The sequence below is a fragment of the Eriocheir sinensis genome, chromosome 13, assembly GCF_024679095.1.
Source record: "Eriocheir sinensis breed Jianghai 21 chromosome 13, ASM2467909v1, whole genome shotgun sequence".
In the NCBI taxonomy this organism is placed as follows: Eukaryota; Metazoa; Arthropoda; class Malacostraca; order Decapoda; family Varunidae; genus Eriocheir; species Eriocheir sinensis.
Window position 1 is genome coordinate 19,182,110 of NC_066521.1, and position 18,042 is coordinate 19,200,151.

The window sequence follows — 18,042 nt, forward strand, 5'->3', positions numbered from 1 at the left end:
GGTCTGTCTGGGAATGGTCTGAGGTCTGAGCGGGCTAGGAATTGGTCTTGCGTGTGCGAATATATTTTTCTTCTCTCTTTTTCTTCTTTTATTTTTTGCGTGAAGGCTGGAACTAGTTTGACCTTTCACCTTTTTGACCTCTACCATCGGCCTCTTCCTCCACTTCCTCCTCCCATCTCTTCCTTCCTTTGTCCCCTCCCTTCCCTCCCACCCTTCCAATCTTTCTCCCGTCTTCCTCTTTCCCTCTTCCTTCTTTTCTCCCCTCCCTTCCCTTCTTTCTCTTGTCTTCCTCTTTCCTTCTTCCTTCTTTCCTCCCCTCCCTCTCCCTCCCTTCCCTTTTTTCTCTTGTTTTTCCCTTCCTCTCTTCCTTATTTCCTCCCCTCCCTTCCCTCCCTTCCCTTCTTTCTCTTGTTTTTCCCTTCCTCTTTTCTTTATTTCCTCCCCTCTCCCTCCCTTCCCTCCTTTCTCTTGTTTTCCCCTTCCCATCTTCTTCCCTTCCCTCCCTTCTCATGTCCACTTGAAACCAAAACATGCGCAGCCACTTACGAAAATACGATATTCTGCGCATGTCTGAACACACACACACGCACACGCACACGCACACAAGAACAATACTACCTACATCCCCTCTTTCAATCTCTACACCAAAAATAAAACTGACTAATGACGAGCGACATTTTATCAGCATCGTAAAAGTTATGTCCCGCGCATTCTTGACTTCGTAACTCCTTCAGGAATTTGTGCAGTGCTTATCATGACGGCGCAGAGGCAAGCTGGTACAGGAGGGGGAGGGGGGGGAGGGAGGGGCAGGGGCGGGGGGTCTGGTTACCTGTTCCTACCTTGGCTAATGAAGGGATCAGACGCGGCTTTAAGAACTCGGAGCCTTTTGTTCCTAATTACGGAGCTTAGCAGGAATTTTCAGGGGAAACGAAACGGTATTCAGATATTTTAAGGGGGCGTGGGTGATGATGAGGGGAAATTTTATTTTTTTTTGGGGGGGGGGGGAGTTGCAAGACATTTTTTCTTTTTTTAGAAGGATGAGGATAATTTTGGGAGGAGTGGGAGGCTGATTTTGAGGGGAGGGGGAGAGGGGAGAGGGGTGATTTTGGGGGTAGTGGGGGGTGATTTGGGGAAGGGGGGAGAGGGGTAATTTGGGCGGAGTGAGAGGGGAAGGGGGGATTATTTTGGGGAGAGGGGAGTGAGGTGATTTTGAGGGGAGGGGGGAGAGGGGTAATTTTTTTGTGGGGGGGGGGGATTCGGCGTGATCGTTTTTTTCTGTATTTTTGTTGTTATTGTTTTTTTAGTTTTGCGGATTATGTTCATTTTTTGGAAGTACAGTTTTTTTTTTTTTTTGTGACGAGAAGTAAAACAAAAAATATATTAAAAGCAGATAGATCCTTTTTTTCACTTATTGCATTTTTTTCTAGTTTCGTGGATAGTGGCCGTATAGAAAGTCATCATTTTAAGTTAAGTAACAAAAAGTGAGAAAAAAATGTGAATTCAGATACTTTTTATCGTCTTATTTTACATTTTCATTAAGCTTTTTTATCGTCTTTTTTACATTTTCATCAAGCTTTTTTTAGCATTTTCATTAAGCTTTTTTATCGTCTTTTTTACATTTTCATCAAGCTCTTTTATCGTCTTTTTTACATTTTCATCAAGCTTTTTTTTAGCATTTTCATTAAGCTTTTTTGTCGTCTTTTTTTACATTTTCATCATGCTTTTTTTTCACATTTTCATTAAGCTTTTTTATCGTCTTTTTTACATTTTCATCAAGCTTTTTTTTAGCATTTTCATTAAGCTTTTTTATCGTCTTTTTTACATTTTCATCAAGCTTTTTTTTTAGCATTTTCATTAAGCTTTTTTATCGTCTTTTTTACATTTTCATCAAGCTTTTTTTTTTGCATTTTCATTAAGCTAAAATTACGAATACATTTTTTTCTTATAATATCTGGTCCGGCTTCGTGCCACTCGCTCGTTAAAGAATTGAAAGATGGAATCAAAACACGAGAATTTGGAAAAAGAAATAAAAACAAATAAAAACAAATAACCTCCTTTTAACATTATCTCTCCATGGCGTCGTTTATTTCCGTCATTTCCTTCTTCAATCGATCCCAGAAGCATAACACTAGGCGGCAAGGGAACTGAAATAAGCTCTTTTTAATACCATCTTCTCATGACGCTGTTTACCCGCATCATTTCCTCCTTCAATCAATCCAGGAAGCACCAGAACTCAGGACTCAATGCGGAACAGGGAAATGATAGGACCCCAACCTCTTAGTTTCTCGACCCAAATGACTGACAAAGCCTGCAAATGCGCACGAAGCGACTGATGGCACCAACACATCGCTTCCGCATACGATAAATGGCTCTTGGTTGTTGTTTTTTACGTATTTTTTAATCACTGGTATCGAAAAGGAAGGGTGTTGACAGATACCATCCCTGACACACGCACGCACACACTCTCTATCTATCTATCTATCTATCTATCTATCTACCCATCTCTCTACCTATCTAACTAACTACCAATCTATCTATCTTTCTATCCAACTATCTATGTCAATCTACCTATCTTTTTTTTTCAAACACACACACGCCGCACACACTCTCTCTCTATCTATCTATCTATCTACCAATCTCTCTACCTATCTAACTAACTACCAATCTATCTATCTTTCTATCCATCTTTCTATGTCAATCTACCTATCTATAACCTACCTACCTACCTACCTTCCTCCCTGCCTACCCACTTATCTATCTCTTTCTATCTATCTATCAATCTTAAGGTGCGTTTCCCTCCAAGCGTTCACCTGTCCTATCACCTGATCAACAAACACCTGTATTGACTTTCCCTTTCCGTTGGGTGATGGGCGAGATTGCCTTTTATCTTACCTGGATGTTGTGCAAATACGTAAGACAGGTGGTAGCGCTCGTGGGGTCACCTGGAGGTCAGAGAAAGGTCAGAGAGAGGGTCAAGAGGAGGAGGAGGAGGAGAAGGAGGAGGAGGAGGAGGAGGAGGGTCAAATTTGGATGTTGGTCAGAGGGTTGTGTTTGGTTTTGCGAGGTGGATAAAAAGTAAGGAGATTTTCGTGTGTGTGTGTGTGTGTGTGTGTGTGTGTGTGTGTGTGTGTGTGTGTATTTTTTGTGGTTATTTTCTTTTATTTTTTTGCAAGTTTTTTATTAGTTTTGCAAGAGGAAGGATAACTCAGTTTCTTTTTTGTTTGTTTGTTTGTTTGTTTTATTATTTTTATACCTCTGTGTGAAATTGTATCCCCTACGTGCTCACTTTTTTTTTCTCTCTCTCTCTCTCTCTCTCTCTCTCTCTCTCTCTCTCTCTCTCTCTCTCTCTCTCTCTCTCTCTCTCTAGCTCTCTCTCTCTCTCTCTTTCATGTCAGAACAAATACAGATAACTTTCCAATTATTTTTTTGCTTCCTCCTTCTCTTTTTTTTTCTTCTTTTTTTCTTTTTCGTGCTTTTTTTTTCTTTCTTTTTTCTTAGTGTACGGAGATTGGATTTCACTCACACCGCAAATCAAGACAAGTTTAAAACACGTTTCTGGCTGATCGGTGTGCATTTCACTTCATTTCGCTTCGTTTCTCCTTTTGTTTTATTTATTCTATTTTTTTTTTTGTTCATTCGTTCATTGTTAACTTTTTCTCTTCCTCTCTTCCTTCCTCTCGTTCAGTCAAAATAATAATGGTACTTTCATTTTCCTATTACTCCTTTTTTTATTGTGTGGTGGTCTTCTGTGTGTGTGGGGGGTGGGGTTAGGTTAGGTTAGGTTAGGTTAGGTTAGGGTGTGTGTGTGGGGGGGGGGGGGGTTAGGTTAGGTTAGGTTAGGGTGTGTGTGGGGGGGGGGGTGGAGGGGTTAGGTTAGGGTGTGTGTGTGTGTGTGTGTGTGTGTGTGTGTGTGTGTTTGCTTGTTTTATGTACTTTTTATTTCCTCTTCGTATCTCCTCGTTCTCCTTTTTCTTATTCCTTCGTTCATTATTATTTTTTTTTTTCCTCTCATTCAGTAAGGAAATAATAACGATCCTCTTCTCTCTTTGGTCGTTTTGTTCTGCTCTTTTTTTTTTATTACGAGGTTGAATTCTTGTTTTACTTTTTATCTTTTTTCTTTTTTTCTCCATCTTTTGTTTTTGCCGCATTCTCATTTGTTTTTTTATTAGGTGGACTTTACTTGTTTTTTGTTTTTGTTTTTGTTTTCTCCCTCTTGTCATATTGGCCGTTTTGTTTTAATTGCGAGAGTATTTGTTTTACTTTTTATTCTTTATTTTTGTTTTTCTTTTTTTACGTCATTCTCTCTTGTTTTTATTATGTGGAATTTTGTCGTTTCTCTCTCTCACTCTTTTTCCCTCGTGTCTTATTGGTCGTTTTTGTTTTTGCGTCGCGGTTCGGTTCGTGTTTTTCTTTTTATCTATTGTTTTTTTCTTTTTTTGCCGCATTTACTCGTTTTTTTTTTCCTCGTGTCCTACTGGTGGTGCAGAAGGGGGGGAGGGAGAGGGAGGGTTCACCAGTGACGTCACCCGGGGCTCTGTTTTCATTGGTCGGCGCCGCGAACCTGTTGTGGCGAGGAAGGGGGCGTGACGTCACAGAAGGCGAGGAAGAGGAAGTGAAGAGCCTAAGAACTTTTGTCGGGGCCGTTCACTCACTGCAATAAGAGAGAGAGAGAGAGAGAGAGAGAGCACCCACCGCCTTCCTTATTGTATTTTCACCTCCGCCCGCCGTGACAGTAAGCCGAAAAGAAGGGAACACGGCCCTCGCCTCACCGCCTCTCAGTGACCAGCCGAACCCCGCGCTGTGCAGACGTGTTTCTCGGTGCTCCTCGCGTCCCCCGGTCCCCTGCCTCGTCCCTCCCTCCCTCGGCCCCTCTCGCGTGCCGTGTGTGTGCCGGTGAAGCTAATAGTGCTGAAATGCGCCTTTAAACCCCGTCAGTAGCGCGGGAGGCCGGTGTGCGGTGTGCGGCCCGCCTGGTGGCCCCGGGATGTGACTCAGGGCATCATCCAGGAGTCTTCTGCACGAGGACCACTTCCGAGGCGCCCCTGGGAGTGTGCGGCGCCCGTGGTGGTGAGAGAGGGCGCGGGGGACGTATGTGCTGTGTGCGGGCGGCGTGGGTCATGAGGGTGTCGTGGGTGTAGTCATGTTGTCGGTTATGGTGTCGGTGTGGTGGGCGTGGATGACGGCGGTGGCCAACCCGTGCCCTTCCGCCGCCGCCCATGACGCCCCGGCCGCCGCCCGCAAGACGTGCACCTTCCAGGAGGGGACGCCCACGCCCTCGCCCCAGCGCCCCCGCCGGTCCTCGTCCAGGATTTGCAGAAAGTGTCGCAAGTTCCGTGACGGCCCGAGACGACACAGGTGAGCATGGGCCTTCTCCGTGTGTGTGTGTGTGTGTGTGTGTGTGTGTGTTTTCCGTAATCCGTCTGAGTGCCTCCTCCCTTTCTCTATCTCTCCTCACTCCTTTGTCTTTCTGTCTATCTGTCTGTCCCTTATCGGTCCCGTTTCGAAGCCTGTCTCGTTTTTTTTCCCTCCTGCGTCACGTCCCATTTCCGCCCCTCTCCCGTCGCTTGTCTCTCGTTTCATCTACCTCCTTCCAGTTCTCTCTCTAGTTTAATCTGCCTCCTCCCCGCCCTTCTCTGACCTATACGCCAACTCTCTTCTCCTATTCAGTCTTCTTTCATTCCTCCCTCGTTCTTTCTCCATTCCTTTCCTTTCTCCTGTCCTTTCTCTTCCCAGACTTACTCTTTCCTCTCCTATCCTGTCTCCTTTTTCCAGTCCTTCCGTTCTTTCTGTCTCTCTAGTCCTTTATCTGTTCCTCCTTTTCTATCTCATCCATTCTACCGTATATTCGCAGTCCCTCCTTTCTTTCTGACTCCGCCAATCTCCTGTCTCTTTATCTGTCCCTTCCTCTCTCCTCCCTCTCTTTCCTCCATCTTTTCCTCTCCTCGACCCCTTCCCCTTCCCGTCCATTCCTTCACCCGCCTCGATCATGCTCTGTGAAGTAAGCCGCCAGGGGAGTGTTCCGAGTCCCCGGCCGCCCACACAAGGCTCTGAGGGTTCCTCCGAGGGGCATCCGGTGAAGGGTGCAGATTCTCGTTGACTTTTGTGGCCCCCGACGGTACCGTGCAGTGGTGGTGGTGGTGGCGGTGGCGTGAGTGCCCTGTTTGTGTTCCTGGCAGCCTGGTACTACGTGTTGGTGGGTACAGAAGCAAGTGTGTGTGTTTTTCTTGTGTCCGGAGTGTTGCTGTAACGTTTTGAAAGGTAGAAGATGCAAAATATAACGAGTTGTGTGAAGAGTTAAAAAAAAGGGGAAAAATAAAAGTTTGTCTTGTTTGTGCTTCTGACCTGCAATTATAAGCTTTTGGTAACTTGAAAAACAAAACAAAAATATAATGTACTTTGCAAACGAATAAAAAAAAAAGTGAGTCTTCTATGTCCTTCTGGCTTCTCGCTATAACGTTTGTGTGATATTTTGAAAAGCAAAACGATGTAGATCATGTTATGTGCAGACTAATACAAAGCCGTTGTGTCTTAGATGTGTTTCTGATTTGTTATTAATAACTTTTTAGTGGCCAGAAAGGTTAAAAAAAATATAATGTTACGTGCAGAGAAAAAAAAAATCCTTATAACCTTTAAAAGAGAGATAGTTAGAGGTTAAGGGTGAGAGGAGAGATGGAGGGTATGGGTGAGGGGAGTGATGGAGGTAATGACATGATAAGGAAGTGCCTCAGATGTAAACAATAAAAATAGCCGCCCCAAACAGTGCACTTCCCTGGAACTTTAAGTGCCTAGAGAAGCAAACAAAAAATATATATATAATGTGCAGACGAATTTAAAGAAAGTCCGATGTGCAGTGTTGAAAATAATGCTTAGTGCTTTTCTTGTTTATTTGTCCGACTCTTTGCTGTGATCGGTATTACAAAAAAATATATATAATGTGCAGACGAATTTAAAGAAAGTCCGATGTGCAGTGTTGATGATAATGCTTAGTGCTTTTCTTGTTTATTTGTCCGACTCTTTGCTGTGATCGGTATTACAAAAATATATATATAATGTGCAGACGAATTTAAAGAAAGTCCGATGTGCAGTGTTGATGATAATGCTTAGTGCTTTTCTTGTTTATTTGTCCGACTCTTTGCTGTGATCGGTATTATAAGAAACTTTCGCATCTCACATCAGCTGTTTCTAAAGGTCAAAGAGGGGGCCAGTCAGGTTCTAATGAGTGTTTCTTCAAGTTCACGGTACATTAGGAGCAGTGAGTAGCGAGCTTTTTTTTCATTATTGTTTCCTTTTTTGTTTTTTTGTTTTTTTGCCTTTGCTGTAAAAAAAAATGCAGAGGAAGGATCAAACAACCACCAGGGTCATAAAACTACTCCTTTAAATGCCCACAACTCCTACGAAAGCCTTGTCAAATATGTTTTCTTGGGCGGCGAAATGTCTTAATACGACCCTACAACTTATTCGGGGTTAGAATAGCTAAGAAATATCAAGTTATGTACAGACGAGTCGAAAACAAGAGTCTGGCGTGCAGTTTCCATGATCCGTCGTCCTTTTTGGCTTATATAAATATGCCCCGTCGAAAGAGCGTTGGAAAGAATAGAATAGCTAAGAAATATCACGTTATGTACAGACGAATCCAAAACAAGAGTCTAGCGTGCAGTTTTCATGACCCATCGTCCTTTTTGGCTTATATTAAATACGCCCCGTCGAAAGAGCGCTGGAAAGAGTAGAATAGCTATAAGAAATATCACGTTATGTACAGACGAATAGTAAACAAGAGTCTGACGTGCAGTTTTCATGATCCGTCGTCCTTTTTGGCTTATATTAAATACGCCCCGTCGAAACAGCGTTGGAAAGAGTAGAATAGCTATAAGAAATATCATGTTATGTACAGACGAATAGTAAACAAGAGTCTGACGTGCAGTTTTCATGACCCATCGTCCTTTTTGGCTTATATTAAATACGCCCCGTCGAAACAGCGCTGGAAATGAGGTGCGGCTGACAGCGTGACCCCATAAACGGATTAGACACGAGAGCCGTCACTGCGCCCCCCTCCCCCTCCCCCCCGCCTCCTCCTCTCCCCCCAAAAAAAACTTTATCCAATATTACTTCAGCATCCTTTAAATTGAAGGTAAATATTTGTGTTTGTTAAAAGGAAATATTGATAAGTAGTTCTCATCCTTCCCTCTTCCCTCTCCTCCTTAGTTTCTCCCCATCCAGCTCTTCCTCCCTCCCCTTCTTTCTCTCCTCTCCCCATCCTCTCTTACCCCCACCTCTTTCCCCCTCTCCCCTTCCTCACCTACCCCCAACTCTTCCTTCTCTTCCCTTCCCCCCCTTCTATCTTACACCCCCTCCTCCTCCTATCCCTCCACCTCTTCTCCCCTCTCCCCCTCTTTCCCTACCCCCCCCTTCTCTTCCCGTCTCTCTCTCCTTCCCCTCTCCCCCCTCTCTCTCATCTCTTCCTACACCTTCCTAGCTCATCTTACCCATCCCCAACTCTCATCCTACCCCTCCCCTTCCCCTTCTTCCCCCTACCCCCCCTCACCCCCCCTCGTTATCGTGGTCACTTATACACAGACTAATCGCATTCACATGTCCAAACACACTCTTAGATTCTGTTGTAATCCTCCTTTTGTCGACACGCACTCCAAACTGACTCACTCCAAGACTCCTCCTCCTCTTATCCCGAACACTTGAAAGGCTTAGCGTCAACACTCTTAATGCAACATAATAAGCATTCCAATCCTCTTAGTCAACACCAGCGACTTGGAAAAAAGCGATCATCATAATAAGCCGTAAAAACTACCACCTCACGTTTTGAAGCATAAAAGTATTCGAATCTCCTCCCTAATACTCTATACCTCAATGACAAAGGATTGGATTCTCTTTGATTATTAACCCACACAACACCCTAAACAACGTCACCTCACCTTCGCAAGATTATAAACGTTTTGAGTCATATAAGTATTCGAACCTATAACCATAATACTCAATCCCCCATATAAAGCATTTGATCCTATTTAACTCACATGACATCCTTCACAACACCACCTAACCTTCACAAGCTCATAAACGCATTCAATCATATAAGTATTCAAACCACTAACATAATACCCAATCTCCTATTAATATAAGGCATTTGATCCTCCTTAACTCACACCAAACCCTCCACTGAGCACTCTTAAAACCCTTACAGTATTACCAGATCCTCTAGCAACATATAAACCCTTCAAACACTTACTAAATCACCCTTAATCCTCTTACACCACAATAGGATAAGAGATTCAACGCTATTAAGACTCGATCCTCTTTACCCCACACGAAGAGTCACGGAGCACGATTACCTGTGTCACCTGTTACTCGATCATTACCTGAACGGGCGGGGCTCACGAACCTTACCTGGCGTGACGGATCTCGAAGTACGGTTCACACGCATCGCCACGCCAGCCTCTCAGCCACTCACGTCACCGCAGAGAGAGAGAGAGAGAGGGGGGGTATCGGATCAAAGGCTTCGGTATTTACGTGAATTGAATCGTTTCTGAGGTGACGCCAAAAGGAAGATGATTTTGTGATTGTGGCTTAATGAAGTACGTGGGTGGATCAATGTTACCTCCTCCTCCTCCTCCTCCTCTTCCTCTTCCTCTTCCTCCTCGTTCTCTTCGCCCTCTGGTGGTGACGCAATCTGTGGTATGTCAGTGGTGAGGTGGAGGCTGTGGCGGCGGGGGAGTTGCATCTTACATCTCCGGAGGAAGCCTTAAATTTTGGCTCAGACGTCTTGATGGGGGGGGGAGGGGGGAGAGGTGGGAGTGTTTGTGGGGGGGAGACTGTGTGTGTGTGTGTGTGTGTGTGTGTGTGTGTGTGTGTGTGTGTGTGTGTGTGTGTGTGTTTAGTCAAGAAATGTTTAGCGTGTTTGCGTGTGGCGTGTAATTATAGTAGTGGCGGGAAGGGAGTTTAAACTTCAACATAAAAAAATAAATAACGTAAAAAAAATAAGCGAAAGATAAAATGAAGGAAAGATAGATAAAAAAAAACAGAATGAAGGAAAGATAGATAAAAAGAGAGAATGAAGGAAAGAATGATAGATAAGAAGTATAGGAAGAAGAGAAAGGAAAGGGAACAGTAGATAGATATATAGATGAAAAGAATTAAAAAAACGAAGCAAAACAATGTGAAATATACTACTACTACTACTACTACTACTACTACTACTACTACTACTACTACTACTACTACTACTACTACTACTACTGCTACTACAACATAAATGATACCTCCACCCATGTTTATTTTCCCGACACATAATCATGGAGGGCTCCATAGCTTGGAGGTCATTAGCCCCAACTCTGTTCGCTAATGACTGTGGCATCCAACCATATCACTAATACTACCTGACACTAAATCACCTATCATCTATTACGTCTAGATCCCCCTTTCCTTCCCTATTCAAGTCACTCCCGACCCACCCTAATGTCACTCTCCACCACTGTGGCTTCATAGTCCATATTGGAGATGGTGGTGGCTTTTGGGCCAGAGTGTCTGGTGCCCCTGAGACATAGGATGGCCGACCTGAGCAGGGAGAACGAGAGGCGACACCTCATCCAGGCGACAACGTGGCTCCTTGGCTGTTGCTTCTTTTCTGAGATTAGTTCCGCGAGGCGTGCGTAGACTACTACTACTACTACTACTACTGCTGCTGCTACTGCTACTACTACTACTACTACAACTATTGCTACTTTACTACTACTCTTTAATGTATATATGTTTTGTACGCTTATAAACACGTAACTTTTTCTCTGTGTGTTTATTTCTGACTCATTCCTCACCTGCAAATGTAACACAGGTGGGCACACAGGTACTTGAACCCTTCCCCTGTACACTTGCGAGAGCCGTGAACACCTGTTTGTACGCACTCATGTGTACCAACCCTTTACGTACACACACACACACGCACACACACACCTTATGTAAACATGCCTCGGACGTCTACACTCTGCTTATGTAAACTTGTCAGCCGCTTGTGTACCTTATGTAAACCTTTCAAGGCTCATGTGCACCTTGTCTTACCTGTTGTGTACGCTTTTCCGCTAACCTTCCACCCCCCCCCCCTTGACTACACCTGTCCGTCTGTGTGCGTGTGTGTGTGTGTGTGTGTGTGTGTGTGTGTGTGTGTGTGTGCGTACTTGTGACTGTATTGTATGTGGGGTTTCTGTGCACACGATTTCACATTATTCGTATTATTCTTTGTGGTTTTGTGTTACTGGTGATGGTACCTGTGAGGGGTGTTGTGTTTCTCTGCCCCCCCCCCCCTCTCTCTCTCTCTCTCTCTCTCTCTCTCTCTCTCTCTCTCTCTCTCTCTCTCTCTCTCTCTCTCTCTCTCTCTCTCTCTCTCTCTCTCTCTCTCTCTCTCTCTCTCTCTCTCTCTCTCTCTCTCTCTCTCTCTCTCTCTCTCTCTCTCTGTATCTATCTATCCTCCCCTTCACCCCATAAAATATTCCTCACCCCACCATCAAGCTTAGTTATCACCCCTTCCCCTCACCACATATTGCATCATCACCCTTTCTATCTCTACACCTCACTTTATCACCCCTTCCTTCCCCCTTCCCCCTTCACCCCGTTTTCCATCTACACACACCCCGTATTCTGTAGCGATGAGTTCCAACTACTACTACTACTACTACTACTACTACTACCACCACTACAACTACTACACTCACCCTCCCAACCTTCTCTCCCTCCACCCTTCCTCCCTTTCTTCCACCCTTCTCCAGCACCACTAAACATACCCTTCCTCCCTCCCATCCCTCTTCCACCCTCTCTACCCTTCCTCTCTTCCTCCCCCTCTCTCTCCCAATACTCCTTTTTCACCTACCACTGCTGCTACCACCTCCCAGCCCGGTCCTCCTCCTCCTCCCTTGCTCCTTCCCCCCCTCCCTCCTTCCCTCCCTCCCACACACACGGTTCAGCCCCACGCGTCGATACTCTCGCCGCCGGTGCCTGAGGACGTGCGGGTCCGTGTGATGTGACGCTAACTGGACACAAACGTCGGGAAATTATACAAGTTTAAAAGGAACAAGTTGTGAAAATGACGCTGCCTTCCCCTGCCTTTACCTTACCCTCGCTTCCCTTCCTCTCTCTCCCTCTCCCCTCTACTTCCCGGGGAGTTAGTGGAGGTTTGTGTTTGCAGGGAGTGATGAGGGGAGCACACACAGGCGAGAGGGGAGAGAGTAAGCGAGGGGAGAAAGTGTGTGTGTGGGTGTGTGCGTGTGTGTGTGTGTGTGTGTGTGTGTGAATGAGGAGAGCAGGGTAAAGGTGTCTCTCCCTCCAAAGATCCCAAATTACTAGGAAAGGAAAAGATTAAAGAGAATGCGATAAAAAGTTTGAGGTTTTATTGTTGGTTAAAGAACAGAAAAAAAGTTATACTGAAAGATTAGAAAATTAGTAAAAACTGTTAAAGGTTCGATATTTATAGTGTTATAGAAGGAAGGATATAAGAGACGAAAATGTTATAAAGAGAAAAATTATAAGAGTTTGGAGTTTTATAGTTTGTTAATTAAAAAAGTATAATGCGAGATTAGAAAACGAAAAAAACGGCTAAAGGTTGCTATTTTTAGTGTATAGAAGAAAGGATATTAAAGGAAAATGTCATAGAGAGAAAAGCGATAAGAGTTTGGAGTTTAATAGTTTGTTAATTAAAAAAGTATAATGCGAGAAGATTAGAAAATTTTAAAAAAACGATAAACATTGCTATTTTTACTGTGTGGAAGGAAGGATATTAAAAGAGGAAAATATCATAGAGAGAAAAGCAATAAGAGTTTGGAGTTAAAAAAAATAAATAGCTGGTTAGAAAAAGTATATTGAGACTAGAAAAAAATGATAAAGGTTGAATGTTTAGTGTTATAAAATGAAGGATATGAAAAAAATAAGAAAAGGGAAAAAAATGACAAAAAGTTACAGAATTTACATGAAAAAAAACGAAAGAAGGGAGTGGCGATGATCATAGAGGGGAAAGTACTGACCCATATGAAGAAAAAAAAGTTAGTGAAAAATTTCAAGGCGAAGTAGAAAAAAAAGTAAATAATAGAAAAGGTAAAAGATATTAGTGAAAATTTTGAAAGGCGAAGTAGAAAAAAAAGCAAATAAAAAAAGATAAAAGATACTAGTGAAAAATTTGAAAGGCGAACTAGAAAAAAAAGCAAATAATAAAAAAGGTAAAAGATACTAGTGAAAAATTTGAAAGGCGAACTAGAAAAAAAAGCAAATAATAAAAAAAGATAAAAGATATTAGTGAAAAATTTGAAAGGCGAACTAGAAAAAAAAATACAAAAGAGGAATTTGATCAGGAAAAAGAAAGTTAGTAAAAAATTGAAAGGCTACGTCAAAAAAATAAAAAAAATAAAAAAGAAAGTATTTGCAGCGCACGAGTAATTTTATAAAGGTGAGAAAATTAATTAAAGTCCAGAGTGAAAAGAAAGTTGAGAAGACTGATCTTGGAAAGGGTGAGAAGGTGTTATTAAAAACTTTGTATGGGAGAAAAAAAATGAATTACTTAATCTTAATGGAAAAGTTCAAGTATTTATCCATCATCTGCCGAGAGAGAGAGAGAGAGAGAGAGAGAGAGAGAGAGAGAGAATGTCAGAATAAGAGAAAAATATGACGGAAGGAAAGAAGAAAGAAGGGAAGGAAGGAAATACACTCGAAAAGAAGAAAGGGAGAAAAAAAGAAAGAGGAAAAGAAAAAAAGAAATAAAGAAAGGAAAGTAGCAAAATAATGAAAAATCAATCATTCTGGACATAAAAATTAAAAGGTTACGAGGTAGAAAGAGAGAGAGAGAGAGAGAGAGAAGTGGGGGGAGGGGGTGGTCAGCACTCTATGACCTGAGTGTAAACGAACAGACAACCTGCTTACCTGTGCGAAGACCACCTGTGTTTACCAATTTACCTGTAGAGGGGGTGGTAGTAGTAGTAGTAATAGCAGTAGTAGTAGTAGTAGTAGTAGTAGTAGTAGTAGTAGTGGTGATGGCGATGGCTGACATAGTTTTAGTGTGCGTGTGTGTGTGTGTGTGTGTGTGTGTGTGTGTGTGTGTGTGTGTGTGTGTGTGTGTGTGTGTGTGTGTGTGTGTGTGTGTGTGTGCACGTGCGGGGGTCTTTGGGGTGATCTTGACATTTAAATGAGTATAAATAGCTGCTACGAATATTCCACCATTTTCTCTCTCTCTCTCTCTCTCTCTCTCTCTCTCTCTCTCTCTCTCTCTCTCTCTCTCTCTCTCTCTCTCTCTCTCTCTCTCTCTCTCTCTCTCTCTCTCTCTCTCTCTCTCTCTCTCTCTCTCTCTCTTCGCCCCTTCTGTGCAAGTTGAAGGAGAAACCGCAAGCGTGATTAACCTTTTCAGTGATGGGACCAACCCCAGAATGATGACAAGAAAAAGACCACGAATTATTACAAGAACAAGAAGTATACAAGAATAAAATTAAGTAGTTATATACAGGAATAAGAACAAGTATCACAAGAACGGGAATTAAAAGGAGAAACACATTTAAAAGAAGCGCAAGAAAATACGAAAGACATCAGAAATAAGTAGAACAAGAAGAAACAGACGGAAAAGAAGCGTAGGAAGAACAAAAACAATAGTAAGAACAGGAATTGGAATCTGAAGGAAGGAAAACAAGAAATAAAACAAAACAAATGAATAAAACAACAAGAAACAGACGGAAAAAGAAGGACAGGAAAAACGGAAAACAAATGTAAGACCAGGAATTCGAATCTCCAGTAAGGAAGAACAAAAACAACAAAAAATCAAGGAGTACAAAAAAGATGAATAAACAGAAGCGAAAGGAGAACAAGAACAAGAAGAACAACAAAATAATAAGAACCAGAAGTAGCGAAGCGTACAAAAACAAGCCTAAGAATATGACAGAGGAAAGAAGAGAAGAAAAAACAGAAAAGCTAAAGAAAACAAAACAGAAAACTCCGAACTGAAATCCTGACAAAAAAAAAAATCGCAAGCCCAAACCGAAACAAAGCATTTTCCTCCCCTCGCCTTCTTTCCTTCTCTTCTTTCCGAATCCACGTGATAATAATGAACCACAAACAGGTAACGGATGACAGGTTCAGCCTCGAGGGAGCGGGATGAAGGGGGGTTGAGCCTCTTTAGATGTCTGCTGAAGGAAGGATCGAAGAAAGTAAGGAAGGGAAGGAAAGAAGGAAGAAAGGATCAGGAAAGGAAAGAAGGAAGGAAGGGAGGAACTGGAGGAGAGGTTAGAGGGAACTGAAGGGAAGGTGAAAGAGAAAAGGAAGGGAGGAAAGAAGAGGTTGGAAGGAAGGATCAATGAAAGTAAGGAAGGGAAGAAAAGAAGGAAGGAAGGAAGGAAGAGGAGGAGAGGTTAGAGGGAAGTTAAGGAGAGGTGAAAGAAAAAAGGAAGGGAGGAAAGGAGGTTGGAAGGAAGGGAAGGAAAGGGAGATATGAACGAAGGAAGGGAGGAGAGAAAGAGTTCGAAGTAAGGCAAGGAAGGAGGGGAGGGAGGAAAGAACGAAGGAAGGAAGGGAAGTAGGAGAGAAGTAGACTAAAGGGAAGGGAGGAGAGAAGGAGAAGTCGGAAGGGAGAGAGGAAAGAACGAAAAAGGAAGAGGTTTAAAGGAAGGAAGGGAAGGTAGGGAAGAAGGGAGAGAAGGAGGAAGGATTATCTTATCCCCTCCTGTTACACTCCTCCAAACCTCCTCCCTTTGTTTCCTCACTCCTCCCCACTCCTCCCCACCAGTCTCGACTCCCATCCTTTCCATATCCAGGACTAATGACATCGTTAGGCACAAGAGAGAGAGAGAGAGAGAGAGAGAGAGAGTGTTACCCTTAAACCTAAGAGATATAGAGCAATGTAATCGGTACTTTACTTAATGCCTCTCTGTATTAATGATGGTGAGAGAGAGAGAGAGAGAATGCCACTTGCTCTTCTTTGCCCTTTCTCACTCTGTCTTCTCTCTTTCTACTCCTCTTTAGTCTTATATAATCTCTCTCTCTCTCTCTCTCTCTCTCTCTCTCTCTCTCTCTCACAGTAGTCCTTTTAAACATAATGGGGAAGGAAACTTTAGCGCAAAATATTGACCTAACTCATTTATGGTTCCCTTCTTCCATGCTTCTTCTCTCCCTTCCCTCCCTTCCCTCCCTCCCTCCCTCTTAACCTCCTTCCTTCCCTTCCTTTCAAACTCCTTCCCTCCTTGCCTCCTTTCTTTACCTCCTTCCCTCCCTTTGTCCCCCTCTCATCCTCAGAAACACATTGTTGAGTTTATTATGAAGTTTAAGGGTACGGAGAGAGAGAGAGAGAGAGAGAGAGAGAGAAGGGGAGAAGGGGAGAGGGGTAAGACTAGACAGACAGACGGACAAAGCGACAGAGACAGAGAGCAAAACAAACAAAGCAGAAAATTAAAGAAAAAAATGGCGAGAAGCGAGAGAAAGAGAACCTGGCGGGAGGGGAAAAAAAAAACGAGAGTAAAAGAACGGACAGGTAAATAAAGAAGCGAACACCAGGTGAATAGCAGTCAAGGCAGGTGCACAAAGGTCTCTCCGGGGCGCCCTGTACACCTGGAGAGAGAGGAGAGAAGTGTGGAGGAAAAAAGGTGCGCTCTCAAAAGGTACGCTATCAAAAGGTACCATCGCTATTTAAAGGTACTCGCGCTATCAAAAGGTACCATCCCACGCTATTTAAAGGTACCATCCCACGCTATTTAAAGGTACCAGCCCACGCTTTTTAAAGGTACCATCCCACGCTATTTAAAGGTACCATCCCACGCTTTTTAAAGGTACCAGCCCACGCTTTTTAAAGGTACCATCCCACGCTATTTAAAGGTACCAGCCCACACTACCAATCCCAACCATTATCAGCCCTCTAAACAACCTCTACGAAAGCCTTGTCAATCCCCAAAAACAACCTCTACGAAAGCCTTGTCAACCCCCATAACAACCTCTACGAAAGCCTTGTCAACCCCCCAAAACAACCTCTACGAAAGCCTTGTCAACCCCCAAAACAACCTCTACGAAAGCCTTGTCAACCCCCAAAACAACCTATACGAAACCCTTGTCAACCCCCAAAACAACCTATACGAAAGCCTTATCAACCCCCAAAACAACCTTAACGAAAGCCTTATCAACCCCCAAAACAACCTATACGAAAGCCTTATCAACCCCCCAAAACAATCTCTACGAAAGCCTTATCAACCCCCAAAACAAACTCTACGAAAGCCTTGTCAACCCCCAAAAACAACCTCTACGAAAGCCTTATCAACCCCCCAAAACAATCTCTACGAAAGCCTTATCAACCCCCCAAAACAACCTCTACGAAACCCTTGTCAACCCACAAAACAACCTCTACGAAAGCCTTATCAACTGTTTGGGTGTGGAAGCCCCGAAAAGTTAGAGAAAATGGGGTCGTAGTAACATATGGGTCGGTAGTGTCCGCAAACGTGTAATAAGGGCGAGGTATCTTATAGAGTCCGCTGGCGTATATTATTAGTAGCGATAATAAAATATACAGTCGTCTTGGGAAACCTTTTTCGGGCCAATGTAACATACAGTTCGGTAGTGTCTGCAAACGTATAATTATGGTGAGATTTTATGGTCTGGAGCATTTGTTTTAATAATAATATATCGTACTGAGGAGGATGGAGAGAGGGATGGAAGGAAGAATGGAAGAGGAGGAAAGAATAAAGGAAGGAAGGGAAGGGAAGAATAAGAGGGAAGGGAGGGGAGGGAGGAAGGAGGTAGACTAGGAAAGGTGTATAACTGTGTGGTAATATCTTTCAACATTATTTTGAAAGGAATCTTGTGAGGGGAAGTATACCTGGAAAGAATGAAGCGCTGATGTAAGTAGGAAAATATGAAGAGAATGAAGAGAGACTGGCTACGAGGAAAAATACTTAACATTGCAGTAACGGCTTGAAAAATACTTAACATTGCAGTAACGGCTTGAAAAATACTTAACATGATAGTAACGGCTTGAAAAATACTTAACATGACAGTAACGGACAGAAGAATACTTAGAAAAAATGGCTTTGACTCTCC

The 18,042-nt window shown here is 43.2% G+C and overlaps 1 protein-coding gene across 1 annotated transcript in view; it reads left to right on the forward strand.

Annotated features, from left to right (window-relative positions):
* The window catches only part of LOC126997814 (cAMP-specific 3',5'-cyclic phosphodiesterase, isoforms N/G-like), a 141,028-nt gene that overhangs the window by 31,237 nt on the left and 91,749 nt on the right, over positions 1–18,042 (forward strand). Inside the window, exon 2 of the mRNA XM_050859026.1 lies at positions 4,939–5,355. Within this exon, the coding sequence (XP_050714983.1) occupies positions 5,141–5,355 (215 nt within the window). The 5' untranslated portion in view covers positions 4,939–5,140. The remainder of the gene's footprint in view (positions 1–4,938; positions 5,356–18,042) is intronic.